The 17949-nt window shown below is 34.7% G+C and overlaps 1 protein-coding gene across 1 annotated transcript in view; it reads left to right on the forward strand.

Moving 5' to 3' along the window:
- Positions 1–17949, forward strand: part of LOC150110033 (uncharacterized) — a 181307-nt gene that overhangs the window by 71477 nt on the left and 91881 nt on the right. Inside the window, exon 4 of the mRNA XM_090397595.1 lies at positions 12037–12175. Coding sequence (XP_090253721.1) covers positions 12037–12175 — 139 coding nt within the window. The remainder of the gene's footprint in view (positions 1–12036; positions 12176–17949) is intronic.

The raw sequence follows: 17949 nt of genomic DNA on the forward strand, positions 1-17949 counted from the left end.
CCATATTTCAATTATTAATTGTCAGATTTTTCTCAGTAATGGTTTTCCCAGCATTCTTGAGAAGCTTCCCTGTTATTCCATCTTATACCAGGTGCTTTAAAGTTTTTTTTATCTGATTTATAATTTTAACTACTACTTCTTAAGTTGGTTCTTTTATTTTTTCTTCGTCTATTCTAAATTCGCTCAAATTCCTATCTTCACTTTCATTATCACTAATATCTTCTTCTGATAACAATTCTTCAAAATACTCTTTCCATCTCTTCATAACTTCTTTTTCAGTTATTTCCTCTTCTTTATTCCTACATCCTATTATTTGAGGATGAAATTTTCTGCTAGTGAATTAATTTCTTTATAATATTTTCTTCTTTCTTCGTTTTTATTATTATTATTATTTGATGCCTCCAGGGAGTCCAAAGACTCATTGAGGGAGAGTGTGCCAACAGCATCGAACGATTGATCCCTTCCAACTACTAACCATGCTCAAACTTGCTTAACTTTTTGCATGAGCCATTAGTAACAGAGGCTCTACCAATCGACCTTCCTTTGCTGGCATATTCACTTATTAACTCTATTTTCCTCATTATCATCTTTTTTTTTTCTTTTGATTACCTATTTTATTTACTTCCTTTCTCTTTTCTTGATATTTTTCTCTATTAGCTCTTGTATTTATTTGTATATATTTCTTTCTTGCTTTATTTTTAATTTCTATTGCTTTCCTGTATTCATCAAACCATTCCTTTTTGATTTTTTTCAATAATTTCTCTATTTCTCCTGATGTATTTATAATTTTTTTAAATTATCTTCCATTTATCTTTTATATTATTTTGATTTTTCAAATTCTTTAATGTCTTCTATTTTTTCTTTGTATAATTTAATAGTTTCTTTATTTATGAAAGCTTCAGCATTCCATTTCTCAATTCTTTCTGCTTTCTCTCTTTTTGTTATTGCTATTCTTTGTCTCAATTTTGCACCAATCATCATGTGGTCAGAGTCTCAGTTCATCATGACCACCATCATCATCAAATTCCTTACACGTATCTCAAGGGGATTTTACAGGATATTGTTACGTCGTTGTTTTCTTAAATATTTTACCTCTATTGTTCTCCTTGTGCCTACTGAGATCTGGCTTCTAAACTGACTTTCTGGGACCGTTTTTCTCTCTCTCTTCGAGCTCTGACGAAATTTATTTGTCTATGCTGCGCCAGTCAGAACTCTAGGATAGAGACTCTTATCTGAAGAAACTTTCCCAGAATTCAAGTAATACCTTATTTAGATTAAGTAGTTAGGTAGATTGAGTTCTCAGTATACAGTCATGGCCTTGACAATCTTAAATTCCCCTTTTTTCTTTTACTCAGACAAACTCAGGTATACACGGGAAAACACATTTATTACTTATCTAAGAACATTACAATTTAAACAACACATATAAACAAACAAATCAAGGTTAATACTAAAATACAAGTAAAGCAGAGCAATAATAATCAAACAGACAGTCTATTCAAACACACTCATGAGAATCTTGTGTTCATCTATATCACAAACATGGATGTCGGTATTAAACTAGATTACTGCTACTAACGACCCATACACATTAAACTTGGTCTAGACAACATATGCATGTAGGCTATCAGTCCAATTCAATTAACATAGCCCAGGAAACTGTCTCAAAAATCTCTCTCTCTCTCTTCTTTTCTAAACTCGGTTCATTTTACACCTTCATCACCAATAGATAACACAAAAAAAAAAGGAAGATTTGTACATTACCACCTTGTTAGATGATTTCTCAATCCTTCTGTCTGTTCTTTGTTATAGATTGTCCTTCTGTACGGTGGATTGCCGTCATGTGCTCGTCCCGAATTAGCCATTTGTTTCTTCTGGGCTTATGAACTTTTCGCGTTGCCATTTCTAACACGATTTACCTTCAAAGGAATCCTTTGCTGCTTTCTCATCAGTTAGATCCACACTGATGGTCTGAAATTTGAACACTGCCGTCATCTCGTGCTATATTTTCTTCAATTCACGTCGCTCAGCAACGGGTAACATGCTGCTGCTTTGCCGTCTTCACACGTCTTGTCGGGTATCAGGCATGCTGATCCTCTCGGGAACTTCAAGCAGGAGACCCACGGGGAGGGCACACGCGACCGTGGAACACCATAGGAACCCGGAGTAAAACGCAAAACAAGCAAAAAAAAGAGGCCTCTCTCAACGATGTGAATCCATTTTAAACCACATTATAGTGCCCTCTTTCCGCACTCCAAAATTGTCTACGATGCTCTCCCATTTGCTGTCACCGAGTGACGTCACCTCCCTGCTGTACGCGCATCGCTTTTTTAGGGGAATTTTTTACATCTTCTGCGAATGCCTATTCATCGCTCATTACGTCATCTTTGGTGGTCAAACTGCAAACTTTGAACTTTCATTCGCATGATAATACACAACTTTAAACATGGCATATTTTAACATTGTTTATGACAAATATGATTCCATCTATTTTAGATAATAACCTTAAACATAGTACAATTTAATATTTATTTCCTCCTTTGATTTCATTTTAATTTAAGATTCAACCTCTTCTTTTATATTTCAATTCCTTTTTTAAGCAAAGTTAATATCTGCATCTTAACATATTATGTCTGTTTTGCCAAGAGTACAAGTGTGCTTTTGCTTGATATTGTTCTCTTGTTAATTCTTCAAGGGAGCAGTTCTAGTCTTGATAGAGCCATCATTCAAGATCTAATATGATAGTACTACATGAAAAACTTACATCACCACTAACTTCCTATCTACAATTTTCCTCCAAATCAATCTGTTACCTGTCAAGACTCCAACTTTATCAGATCATATACTTCTGTCTTCTAAGGCACTTTTTACTGTATCAATCCACCTATATCTTGGTCTTCCTTTGGGTCTTTTTCCTGCTAACATGGAAAAGAACACTTGTTTTGCTAATCTTTCCTTTCCCATTCTGTTTAAGTGACCATACCACCTGAGATTAGCTCTCATGGTGCTAGTAATGTCAAGTTCTTTCATAATATCCTTGTTTTTAATATTGCCATTGATGCCATCTGTTCACACCATTATTTCTCAGGACTCTCATATCTGCAGTCCCTAGTCTTTGGTCAAGTGTTTTATTTCTAACCCATCTCTCAAATCCATAAGTTAAAATTAGTTTAAACGTATACAGCTAATTTAGTGTTTTGACTAATTTCTCTCTTATCATCATCATGCATATCAAGGACTTAGGCCTAGCATGGCATGTTCTGGCCTTAAAAGTCATCGTTGAATTGTTTAAGAGGACGTCTTGGTTTTCTTTTTCCTAATGGCTTGTACTTTAAGGTTTGTTTTGGTAATCTTTCTGTTTTCATTCTTTGAACGTGTTCCATCCATTTATGTTTATATTTTTAAATTTTTTCTATTACTGCTTCTTGGTTTAATTCTTTCATAATATCTTTGTTTCTTTTGTGATCAAATAGGGTATACTTTGCAGTTTTTCTCATAAACTTCATTTCTGCTGTTGTTAATCTTTGTTTGTCGTTTTGTTTTATTGTCCAGATTTCGCTTCCATACATTAAGACCGGTAGGGCTAATGTATTGTATACTTTTAGCCTGGTTTGTTTTTGAACAAGGTTTGGTTTAAATATAGAGTTAATTACACCTGTTATTTTTAAATATTTTGCAATTTTTACGTTTATATCTTTTTCATTTTCATATGTGATCATACATCCTAGGTAGTTAAATGAATTCACCTGTTCTAAGATTTTGTTATCTATTACTATTTTAGTTCTTGCTGGATCTTGTCCTTTAAAGGCCATAGTTTTTGATTTTTCTGTTGATATTATCATACCATAATCTTTGGATATCTCATTTAGATCTAAAATAGCGTTCTGTAGTTTATCTTCAGAATTTGTAATTATTATTTGGTCGTCGGAAAGAGGAGAGTGTTTAAATTTGCTGTAGAAGAAAGCTTAATTCCTTGATGTAAATTTTTATTCCATTTTATTATTATTTCATTTAAGTAGATATTAAAAAGAGTTGCTGAGAGGGGACATCCCTATCGGACCCCTTGGTTTATCTCTTCTGTATATGATAGCTCATGATTTAATCTTATTTGTATTTGATTATTTTCATATATACTTGTGATAGCTTTTAGGATATTATTTGGTATTTGTCTTTCTTTCAATATGTTAAATAATATGTTTCTTTTAACTTTGTCAAATGCTTTTTCAAAGTCAATAAATGCAATATGTGTTTCTAAATTATATTCTCTTCTTTTCTCTATTGTTAATTTTAGGCAAAAGGCCGGGTCTATACATGATCGTCCTTTTCTAAATCCATTCTGTACTTCTAAAATAAAGTTTTTGGAATATTTCATTAGTTTGCTATTTAAGATTCTGCTATATATTTTGTAACAGGAATTTAGTATACTGATACTGCTATAGTTTTTAGGGTCATCTCTATTATCTTTTTTAAAGATAGGAATCACAATTGCTTTTTTCCATTCTATTGGGGGGATACCAGTTGAATAAATTTTATTTAAAAATAATAAGAGTCTTTCTTTAAAACTAGTTCCTGCATATTTATATAGTTCTGAACCTAGTTTATCTTCTCCAGGTGATTTTCCGTTTCTTGTTTCTTTCAGGCTGATTTCTAATTCTTCTTTAGTTATTTCCTTTTCATTTTCGTTAATTGTTTGCCAATTGTCTTTTTTAAAATATTTGTCTGTCCACAATTCTGTGTAGTAATTTAGAAATTCTTCTAATTTCAATTCAGTGTTTAATTTTATGTTTTCTTTGGTATCTGCATTTAAGTGTTTCAAAATTGGTTAATTCTTTGTTCATATAGCCATTGTACATTTGTGTCATTCAATAGTCTAGTTTTATAAACAAATGTTTCAATTTTTCTTTCTGTTCTTGTTACTTGTAGCCATTTAGGTGGTAATCTTAATTTTATTTTAACAAGGAAATGGTCACTGCTTATTTCATATCCTCTGTGAACTCTAATATCTAGTGAAAATTTTGATGTCTTTTCATTTAGTATAAAGTAATCTAATATTGATTTCCATCCTCTTGCTGGCCAAGTATATTTATGTATGTCTTTATGTTTATAAAGGAATTCATTATTTTTAGGTTATAAACTACAAAGTCGATCAATTTTTTTTACCATTCCTGTTTAGAGTATGTTCTCCATATATTCCTATATTATTATTAATTTTCGTGTTTCCAATTCTTGCATTTAAGTCTCCTGCTAAAATCATGTCATTTCACTCTTATTCCATATATAAATTTATTCAGTTGACTTCCTTCCAAATCAGCTTTGTTGATTTTATTGTCTATTTCCATATTTAATTTACCATCTTCATTAAAAATCGTGCCAAAGTAGCTAAAATGTTTAACTTGTTCTATAGGTTCTCCATTCACAATGCAGTTGATATTTTCAATGCTCTTCCCTATTTCCATTGTATCTGTCTTGTTATTGCTGACCTTCATACCATATCTATTACAACAGTTTTTCAATTTAGTCATGGAATCTTGCAGACTTATATCAGATTTAATTAAAGTATAACATCATCTGCATAAAAGAAAGCTGAGATTAACATCTTCAATTTTGATATTAGGTTTAATTCCACTTTCCTTCATAATGTGATCCATATGGATAATGAATAACGGGGGGGGGGGGGGATAATGTACATCCTTGTCTGACACCAGATTTAACACTAATCAATCTTCCTATATTTCCTTCAATTTTAACTGCTGACTTACAACTCAAATAAAGATTACTTATTGCTTGATATAATGCTCCATTGACACTATACAACTGTAGTGTTTTGAATAACTTTTCTCTTGGCATCTTGTCATATGCCCTTTCCAAATCTACAAAACTTAAATATCAGATCTTTGTTATATTCCCATGATTTCTCAACTATTTGTTGTAAAGTGAAAATCTGATCCTGACAGTCTTTATTTGGCCTGAATCCACCTTGTTCTGCACCAAGCTTCTCCTCCACAATCCTTCTCAGCCATTTCTTAAGTATGCTTGCATAGATCTTACCAGGAACATGCAGTAGGGAAATACCTTTGTAATTCTCACATTCAGTATTTCCCTTTTTATATATGGGTACTATGAGAGCTCTACTCCAATCATCTGGAATTCATCCCTCTGTCCAGACTTTCTGAACTATGTGGTGCAGCCACTGTAAAACTTATACCTCCTTACTTGAGCATTTCTGGTTGAATATCATCTACTCCTGTTGCCTTTCAACATTTCACGCTTTTGATCCCTTTTTCTACTTCAAGCATGGATATGTATTCCCGATTGCATGCCCGTTGTGTTTTTTTTTATCACTGTGTCACTGCTTGTTTCATTTAGCAATTTTGCAAAGTAATTACTTCACACATCAAAGATATATTTTTTTCAGTTTTCATGTCACCTTTATCATCTCTAACTCCTTGAACAGCACTCTTTCTTCCATTTCTGAGCTTGTTCAACAACCTGCAGAATATCTTGCCACTTCTCGATATTTATTTTCTATGTTCTTGCCAAAGTCCTTCCATGACTTTTGTTTAGCCAGTTTTACACAGTGTTCCACTTTCTTACATTGTCTCTGTATTCTCTAAGAGCACAAGCTGACTTATTTGCCAGGAACTTTTGATATGCTTTCTTCTTTTCTTTCACTGCCTCTTTAACTTTCTTTGTCTACCATGGAGTTCTAATTTTTCTATCCTTGCAGACAACCTTACTACATGCCTCTCTGGCTGATTCAATCCATGTTTTCTTCAGGATTTGCCACTGAATCTTCAAGGTTTGGTTTCTGTTCTCAAACTCTTTCATTTTTTCTTGAATAATGTTGGTGCATTTTAGTCTACAGTTCACTTCTGAGAGCTGCTCAACTTTTATTTGCTTTAGAACTTTCTTACAAGTTCTTCTTTTCAATATGAAATTCAGTTTTATCCTGCTCAAGACTTGAATGGTGATCACTTCCAATTTCAAATCATCAGTACACTGTAGTGTCCTACACCAGTGAGGAAACATCATTATCAATAATAACATAGTCAATGAGACTTTTCTTATTCCTTACCTCTTCTTTCCTTGAATTTGTGCACATTATGCTAGTAATGTTGACATGATCTATTTCAAGTTTCTGATCATACTTTTCTCTTATTCTTCAACTCATTGCTTCTACCCTCATACTAACTTTCCTCCAAACAAGGATTCTTTACTTTAAGCTTTCTATCTATTCTCTTGTCTCTCTTACTAACCCCAGGAGGAGATCCTCCATTCTCCCTGAAGCTATTAGAGTATTCGAGGGCTAGGGTTGTTTCCTCCTCTTCCAACTAACCACTAACATACTTAACAGTGGGCAGAGCGCCACTAGCCGTAACCTCTTGTATTATACATGCTATATGAGTGGAGATCCAGAGGACTGACTTGACTCAAACGTGATAACTTTGGGCTATGACTAACTGTTCATCTCTGGCCAGGATACTGCTGTAAAGAAGACAACAAGAAACCACTCTACTATTATTCCATGATAACCTTCATGATGATGCAGACTTATAACAGAGGGGTAGCTGCCAGCCTGGCACACCAAGGTGGTACCTCTAAGCACAGAGGGGAAAGGAATGTGCAACAAAGACCAAATTTGACTAGGCTGAGAAACTATGATGTCAACAAGACTGATGACAATCCTAGCCCACAAAATCATCAATCAGATCATCATAAAATAACTCTTAGAAAGTCTTTCAAGATAAGAACATGGAACATCAGAGGATGCCTGCAAACTGGGAAACTAGACATAATACAGAATGAAATGGAAGACAATAAGATACTAATCTTAGGGTTGGCTGAAACTCACTGGAAAGAACATGGTCATTTTACAACACATAAGGGAAACAAGGTGTTTTTCTCTGGTCCAGACCATAACAGTGAAAAGGGAGTTGTCATCATTGTTAATAAAAACATTAGTAAAGCAGTAAAAGGATACAAACCAGTCAGTGACAGAATCATAACAGTAAGATTACACCATCCCAATTCCAGCAATCCTGATACAAGTTTATGCACTCACATTGAATGCAGAAGATTGAAGTAAGTGAGGAATTCTACAAAGACCTAAATGAAACTATGGATACAATACCAAGAAAGGACATTCGAATAGTTCTAGGAGACTTCAATGCCAAGGTGGTATTCAATATACATGATGATCATTTATATGGAATCGTTGGAAAATACGAACTGGGAATTAGAAATGAACGAGGAGAAAAACTATTGGAGTTCTGCATTGAAAGGGAATTAGCAATCGCTAACATAATGTACAAACAGCACAAGAGGAGACTATACACATGGGTAGCACCTGGGAATCGATATAAGAATCAAATTGACTACATTTCAATTGACAGAAGATGGAGGACATTAATCAATAACACCAAAACACTGCCAGAAGCAGATTATGGATTAGACCATCAATTATTAATCTCTAATTTAAAGATCCATCTGAAAGCAAGTAAGAATAACAGTAACAAAAGATATGACTTTTCACAAATGGATAACAAATTTACAATGGACATTGAATCAGAGCTCAAGAAACAAAAAAAGCACACCTCAGGAGCAAAGCATTGAATCATATTGGACATACCTAAAACAAACCATTGCAAAATCTGCAGCCAAACAATTCCCAATAAAAAAGAAGAATGGTAGTCAATGGATTATAAAAGAAACCCTAGAACTAATTGAAAAAGGAAACAAATTAAAATAACAAATTGGCAAAACCCAAATTACCTGAACTTGAATAGAGCTATTAAGAAATCTTGTCAAAAAGATAAAAATAGCTATATCCAAAACATCTGTAAAGAAATAGAAAAACACTCCAACTCTAATGAAACAGCAGATTTATTCAAGAAGGTTAAGGATATAACCAAAAAATTCAAACCAAAACTTAATATAATTGCAGAGGAAAATGTCAAGATCACAGAGCTTTACAAGGATCCGGCTATTCAACAAGAAGACGAAGAGCTATGGAAAACGTGGAAACAGAATCGGAGATCCTCATAAGTGAAGTAGAACAAGCAATTAAAAAATTAAGGAAAAACAAAGCCCCAGGTCCTGATTCAATATCAGCTGAAATTTTGAAAAACCTTGGGGAGAATGCAGTCAACTGGATACACGATTTATGCAACAAAATCTGGAAGACTGGAAGATGGCCGAATGACTGGACCAATTCCACCATTATCTCAATCTACAAAAAAGGCAATCACAACAACTGTGAAAACTACTGCACCATTGCCCTTATCTCATACAGCAAGATTTTACTACACATTATTAAGGAGAGATTACAAAGTTTTATAGACCATCAGATCCCAGAAGAACAAGCAGGATTGAAAAGGTCGAGGGACTAGAGATCATATATCTAACATCAGACAAATAATTGAAAAAGCAAGGGAATTCAACTTAAACCTTTATCTATGATTTATAGGTTATTCCAAGGCCTTTGACTGCATGAGGTGAGATATCTTATGGGATATCATGCAAGAATCAGGAATGCCAAACCATCTAATAACCCTCATAAAGAACTTATATCAAGGAAATCAAGCAAGAGTAAGAATTGAAATCTCACTATCCCCTGCATTCCAATTTGAAAAAGGATCAAGACTAGGATGCATACTCTCACCATTACTATTCAACCTTTACAATGAAACTATAATGAAAAGATCTCTAGAAAAGTGGAATGGAGGCATTAAATTAGGTGACCGAACAATCACTAACCTACAATATGCAGATGACACCGTGATAATAGCAAACAGGAATTAAAATCCATCCTGAATCAATTAGAATGGGAAAGCCTAAGCCACGGTTTAAGAATAAATCAGGATAAAATGAAAATAATGATTTTAAACAATGCAGAAGAGATAGATATAGAAGGAATTGAAATTGTCAACCATTTCAACTACCTTGGAATGATGATAACAAAAAAAGATGGATATAAAAAAGATAAGAAGAAGAATAGCACTAGCTAAAAAAGCAATGACTGATTTACCCAAGATTTGGAAAGATAGGCACATCTCCAAAAAGACAACAATTAAGTTTGTAGAAACCTTAGTTTTTTTCAATCTTTCTCTATGCTTCTGAGTCTTGGACTGTGACAAAAGATGACAGAAGAAGAATTGGGGTGATCGAGCTCTGGTGCTGGAGAAGATTGTTAAGAGTGTCTTGGACAGAAAAGAGAACAAACAAAAGTGTTCTAGAAGAACTGAATATCCACACAAGACTGATAAACATAATCGAAAAGAGAATACTGCAATATTTTGGACACATGTAGAAGGGAAGGCAACTGCCTAGAAAAAGTAATCATCCAAAGAAAAAGAAAAAGTGGAAAATCCTCCAACAGGTGGGTTGACCAAATATCAAGAATCACTGAACTTATTAAACTAGAACAATCAATAAGAAAGGCACAGGAGAGAAAGAAATGGCAAAGCATCATCAGGAAGTTTGAGTTTAGACATGAGGAAATTCGAGAGAGAGAAATGTTAGTAATAATCTGACCATGTCCTGAGCAATCCAACATGTATTTGCCATTATTAGCTTTTCTCTTTTCTCCAAATTTTCTCAAAATATTTTTGTATGCATGACAATCATTTCCTATTCTGCTATTTAGATCTCCAACAAGGAATAACTTTTCTGTTTTCATCGTGTCAGTTTGCTTTCTCTAAAGCCTCAAAAAATTCTTCCACTTCTACTTTAGTAGAACCTTCTGTGGGACTATAGGCTCAAATAAGTTTCATTGTCCAGTTCCCCATTCTAATATTTGCCCACATCACTCTGCTTGATACTGTCTACCATTCTAGAAGATTAGTCTCGTATTTAATGTTGAATACTATAGCTACTTCTTGAAGGAGTAGCCAGGAAATTATTTGTTGCTTAATCTTTTATTCAAGTGTAAATAAGCATAGCTTGCATGTGGCCTTCACAACTAGGCTACTTTAAGCTGATGACTTCACATCTATTACCTTAATATCCCATAATGCAAAACATGCTTCTTTTTGTAAGCATATATTGTTATGGTTTATAGGAAGGTCAGTATCCTGACCAGTTTTGACCTTTGTATGAGCAAAAGGTCATATCCCAAAATTGGGTAATCCTTCAGATCACTCTAACCTCAGTGAGTGGTCGAAGAATCAAATTTTAACATGTTCACTCTTGATCACTCCAAAATACTCGGTGGTAGTTCTTCTTGGTAACAGGCAGATCATACCATCTAGCAGAAGCTATACCATAGGCAAGCATTCAATGGAATATAGTGATTGAGACCACTTCAGCAGATCTTTATATGAGTAAAGAGTTATTTCCAAAAACCAGACAATCTTTCAAATCACTCTAACCTTAATGAGTTACCCAAAATTATCTTTCTAATTCACTATATTCAACAATGGTTGCACCAGACAAAACCTGTAGAAGCCTCGGTTCCATGCAGTGTAGGCAAAAATCAGTCACCAAGCCAAACATTAACCTCCATAAGTCACCTGCAAGAACTGCTAATCTCCCCAGACAAGGCATTCACTGAAAGGCTCTAATAAAGGTCACATTAGTAGAAGCTATACAATAGGCACTAATCCAATGGAATGCAGTGATGGAAAACCATTTCATTGGGAGCCAGATGCAGAAGATACCAAGTTGAATTAATGCAGAAGCCATGCATTTCCCATATACAAGTAGTACAGGTAAATCACTTCATTATTAAATTACTCTGGATCAGAGATAGTTGTAGAAAGTTTTATTACTTGATTATACACTAAATGAAACTAGCCAAGAGGATAAAGGATTAAGCATATTCATGCTTAATCCTTTATCCAAGTATATGCAAGAATATAATTTCTTGGCAGATTTAACTGAAATGGAATGGTTACAAAAGCAAAAATTTAAATGGATAAGATAAACGTTTACTATTATTTTTGTGCTAGAAATGTTTCGTGTAATTCTTTCTTTTTTAAAAATGATTATTGTATCTCAAAAAAGAAATAAACTTGGTCTGTTTTATTTATTTTTTAGGTCAACAGTGCTGGTATTATAATTAATGGAACAACAGAAAACACCCCACTTGAAAAATTTGATAATGTGATGAATATTAATGTTCGCTCTGTATTTCATATGATGCAGCTAGCAATTCCACATTTGATTAAAACAAAAGGTCAGCATATACTTTAAAATTAGTAGATAATTAAGAATGGCTGTAAATAGATTTACAGAAATTAACAGTATCAAAATTAAAAAATTTGTGATTAGCACTTGTAGGTATTTTCTTGTTTACATTCATAATATGAATTATACTATTCTGTTTGAGTACTTATTTTGCCATTATCTGAACATTTGTAATTTACTGTTAGTTTGTCCCTCATAATTATTGGTTCAGTGAATTTAGCGTTTGTGTAAAATGGTTGATTTTTGTGTCTGTTTTTATTGTGATTTTTCCTTAGAAAATTAATGTTTTATAGTACATTAGTGTAGATTTTAGCGTTTTTAGTGTATTTAGTATTTTCTAACATATTTTTATTAAGATTTCAACAATAAGTAAAAATTTTAAATGTCACCAAAAACTCACGAGAAAAGTAATGCTAAAAAGAGCACCGCAGGCAAGAAGAAGGTTAGCCCCACTAATGAGGTTATTGGAGTTGTGGAGGAGATTAATGAAGATGAATTAGTCTCCAAAATACCAAAATTAAAGCAGATCGTCAAAGAAATGACACAGGAATTACAAGGAGTCAAGAGAGAGGCATTTAAATGAGCATAGGAAGAAAATGAAAATTAAGGAGCAAAATAAGAAATGACAAAGCACAGAAACAGGTAAGTGACATTAAAAAAAAGAGAAGTTATTTGGTATGGTGACTCTATAATAAAACATGCCATTGATGAGTGAGTTATAACTTTGAGTTTTCTTGGAGTGAAAATGAAGAATATAAAGGAAGCAATTCAAAAACAGAAAAGTAAATGAAATCGTAATTGTAGTCAGTACTAATGACTTAACTAGCGATAAGTTCAGTATGAGAAGACATGGAAGGGATGTTGGAAGAGGCAAGAGTGAGAAAGTGAAAATCATCAGTATTTTACCTTGATATGATCATGAATTAAGAAGGGTTATGATGGCAAACAATTCGATGCATAGGCTGTGCAGAAGGAATGAACGCAAGATTTTGGATGTGTGGAGTGAGTTTGAGGGGCGATTGGATTTGTATAAGAGGGACTGCCTACACCTGAATGCGTTTGGTATCAGGAGTCTAGAAAAACTAATAACAATATGAAACCTAATACAGAGTCAGGAAAACTAAATTATAAAGGGAGGAATTGTGAGAATGTGAGTGTCAGAGCAACAGTGTTATATAACTGTGTTGATGACAGGAATGGGCTTTGTCATGAAAATGTTGATGAGGAGAGAATGATTTTGACTTTGTGTTCATCTGGTTCAGACCCATCAACATTTTCATGACAAAGCCCATTCCTATCATCAACACAGTCTACCTGCATGTTCTTTTGCATACTCTTGTCTGCAGTCTGCATGATACAGTTGGACAACTTGCAGACAAGAGTATGCAAAAGAACATGCAGGTAGATTATTATGTCTGTACACAAATGCTAGGAGTATCAGAAACAAAGGGGGTAGAGTTTGTTGCCGAGTTAATATGTTGAGACCTCAGATTGAAGGCATTAGTCAGACCTGGCTATCAGAATCGGACATACTAACTGATATCGAGTGTAAAAGGTATTCTATTTTTAGGAGGATAGATAGGAGAGAAGGAGGCATGCTGCTAATGATATCAGATGACTTTGAATCCAGTTAGAGTTGAGACCTATGATTGTAGTACTACTACTAACAGTATTTCGTGTGGCAGTGAGTTTGAAGCCATCTGTGTGAGATGGAATCTAACAAGGTCAATTACGTAGTAGGTGTTGTTACAGACCTGATGGATCGGTTGCTAGTGAGGAAGAAATGTCACCAAATTGACAAGATGAGTGCGAAAAGAATAATCGTAATGCATGACTTTAATTATCCAAATATTGATTGTGTAGCAGTAGAATCTCATGAGAAGAATGAAAATGCATTTATTGAGATGTTGCCGGACAACTTCCTCAAGCAGCATGTAACAGAAAGAACTTGAGGTCAGAGAGTGTTAGATTTGATTATAGTGTCAGAGGGCGTTTTAGTTAAAGATGTAATTATTCTGCCTCCAGTTGGTGACAGTGATCATGCGGTACTTGCTTTGGAAGTGACTTGGATTTGTATAAGAGGGACTGCCTACACCTGAATGCGTTTGGTATCAGGAGTCTAGAAAAACTAATAACAATATGAAACCTAATACAGAGTCAGGAAAACTAAATTATAAAGGGAGGAATGGTGAGAATGTGAGTGTCAGAGCAACAGTGTTATATAACTGTGTTGATGACAGGAATGGGCTTTGTCATGAAAATGTTGATGAGGAGAGAATGATTTTGATACAGTTGGACAACCAGATGAACACAAAGTTCAGACCCATCAACATTTTCATGACAAAGCCCATTCCTATCATCAACACAGTCTACCTGCATGTTCTTTTGCATACTCTTGTCTGCAGTCTGCATGATACAGTTGGACAACTTGCAGACAAGAGTATGCAAAAGAACATGCAGGTAGATTATTATGTCTGTACACAAATGCTAGGAGTATCAGAAACAAAGGGGGTAGAGTTTGTTGCCGTAGTTTACATGCTTTACAAAAGGTTACATGCTGATCTACAAAGCAGGTAATTATGACCAACTGAGGAGTATGCTGAGTTCAGTGGAATGTGAATGGTTGAATGATGGAAGAATATCGACAGTGCATGGGAATCTTTTAAACAATACTTAAAAGATGCGATATCAGAGTGTGTCATGAGAGTTTGAAGAATAAATAGGTTAGAAGTCAAATGGATATGTAATCTTATTAAGCAGGAGATTCGTAAGAAAAGGATGATGTGGAAGGAATACCATGTGCTTAAGGATGATGTCCGTAATGAAAATTATAAGCATCAGGCTAGAATAGTCACAACTGTTGTACAGAAAGCAATTTCGTAGAGTGGACAATACTGATGGTGAGATGGAAAATGTCAGAATTAATGTTGAGCATGTGGCTGTGGAAATAGAAGAGAATGAAAAAAGACATTAATAATGAAATAGCTTGCATTATCCTTCGCAGGACAAAGCGTGAAATGGAAAATTGCAAAAGCAACAAGAGATTAGCAGGGCTGAGAAGAGAAAGAAGCAGATGGTCTGAAGTATTAATAAAGATCAAGTGAACAAACAAGAAAAACAAGTTAAGGAGAAAATTATATATAAAGGTTCAATGATTAGTAGAGTACTTAATGAAAGTGTGACAAAATTATGTTTCCCCTTGTGCAACAATTCACTATATTAGTCTTGCCATCCAGATAAAAAGATAAGGTGAAGGAACTGATTGTCTTGGTTGGCACAAATAATTTTGAGAGGTGAGGATGTCAAGGAATTGTTAGAAGGGGTAAAAATGAATAGCAAGAAGGGGTAAAAATGAATAGCAAGAAGGGGACGAAGATGGTAATTCTCCTACCACGCTTAGAGGTGAACTGAGGAGGAGAACATTGCTAGCTAATGAGTTTGTACATTGGTTCAGCAGAAAGAATGATGCAGGATTTGTGAATCTGTGGTTTGTATTTGATGAAAAGAAGGATGTTTGTACAATGACTGATTGACTGCATCTGAATCATTTAGTTGTCTAGAGAGAGGCCTTTGTTCACTGAGCATGTTAAAGCGCAAATTCAGGAAAACTTAAGCAATTAGGGTGGAAGCAGGCGGTTTGTGTGAGGCGAGTGAGTGTGAGAATGACCAAGTATAGAATCTAGTCTCAAGCAAATATATTAAATAGCATAGTCCATTCAGGAAGTAAGGGAGGTTGGAGGCATAAAGGAATGTCGCAGTCTCTATATACTGATGGCAGAAGCATCAGGACATAGGCATTCCTTCAATCCCAAAGTCATGATCAACAACAAGCTAATTGAAAAAGTCACAAATCCAAAATACCTTAGTATTACTCTTGATCAGGAATTATGTTTTGCAGAACACATCTCTAACACTTCCAACAGAGTTCTAAAAAAAAATTAAATATACTGAAAAGGCTTAGTGGAACAAATTGGGGCACAAAGCCAAAAATCCTCAAAACTACTTACACTACACTAATAAGGCCAATAATGGAATATACAACACCTATCTGGTCACTTTCGGTCTCATCGGTAAAGGAAAAATTAGACAAAATACAAGCAAAAGCATCCAAGATTACATTTGTTGCAGTCTCATCCACTAACAACATCAGAGCCCAACAGGAATGTGGGCTCGACCTGCTGTGGGACAGACGAAAATTTGCCACCATAAAATTCATAAATAATATCAGAAACTACCAAAGCGATCATATCTCCCTAAAAACCTATGAACATTGGAACCAAAAATGCAGACTTCACAGATCATCAACTTTTCAATATGATAACACCATCAGGAAGGAAATAGGTCGTGATCAGCTAAATGCCCACATAAACAAAGAACCTCTATTTTCCAGTCCTTTACCTCCAAATACCTCCATAAATCTAAACCTTACCAAACTCTGTACAAAAAAAAAAAAAAAAAAAAAGAATCAAAAGAAATGCTCAAAGAAAAAGGCCTAAATGCTACAACCTTCTTTCATCCTCCAAACAGGTTATTTGTTATACCAATGGATCATCATACACCAATATGATTAATGGAGGCACTGGTGTTCTTCTACTCCTGAAAGGTGAAAAACTCAATAAAAATTGAACCTGGGAGAATTGCTTCCAATTTTACTAGTGAACTTTATGCAATAAATAAAGCACTCGAAGCCTACTTAAAATTATTATCATCTCAACAATCTGAGGGAATTATAATTTACAATGACTCAAGATCAGCTATGGAGGCAATCAAAAATGGCAGTACCAAGCTCACACAAGACACCCATAAACTCTTAAATCAACTAAAGTGTTTAGGAAAAAGTTGCATTTTACAATGGATTCCTGCTCATGTAGGCATTGATTACAATGAAGCAGCTGATAAATTAGCAAAAGCGGCCAGAGAACTCAACCAAGAAACTCACGTGATAACTCTTGCTGATGCTAACGCACTAGCAAAAGCTAAATTAATTCCACTGAAATCAGTGATACAACATCAAATTCCCGAAATCAATGCTGACAGAAAGACCTCCACCACGATAGCAAGACTCCGAACAGGACATTATAGAGGAATGAAGATCAATACAGATGATACGAGAACATATAGAAACTGAAACAACTGCCCCAATACTGAACTGACACTCTCTAAACATCTTTACCTGTCCAACAATTACAGCAGCCTTGCAAGAAATAGATCCTAATCTTGAACAACAGCTCTATGCAAACAAAATCATCAACATAGCCAAAGGAGCACATGGAAACATCTAAGACTCTTCAAAGGACAAGACAACAACATCAGGAACAAGAGGAAGGAGTTTCCGGCATTGGTTAGTGCAACCGCTCCAAAAGTGATAGGCATTAGTGAGACTTGTCTAACAGCAGATGATGTAATTACAGGGATAGAATGTGAAGTTTAGTATTTTCAGGGAAGATAGGATGGGGAGAGAAGTACTGTTGATGATAGCAGGATGAATTGCTTCCAAAAAGAATAAGAGATAGGCAGGGCAGCTGCTGTTCATTTGAAGCAATCTGGTGTGAGATTAAGACCAGTAAGACAAAATATACAGTTGGTTGTTGCTATAGGCCAGGGAATTCCACAGATGATCTGGAATAAATAATTAGCAAATTAGTATAATAAGTACAGGTCAAGTGATTATTATGGGGACTTCAGCTATGGAGATATAGACTGGAAGGAAGAAAGATCACATAGCAGGAAGGAAAGGGAATTTATACACCTACTGAGAGATAA

This window comes from Typopeltis vanoorti, chromosome 1 (assembly GCF_054136105.1).
Source record: "Typopeltis vanoorti isolate ZY-2024b chromosome 1, IOZ_Tvanoo_1.0, whole genome shotgun sequence".
Lineage (NCBI taxonomy): Eukaryota > Metazoa > Arthropoda > Arachnida > Uropygi > Thelyphonidae > Typopeltis > Typopeltis vanoorti.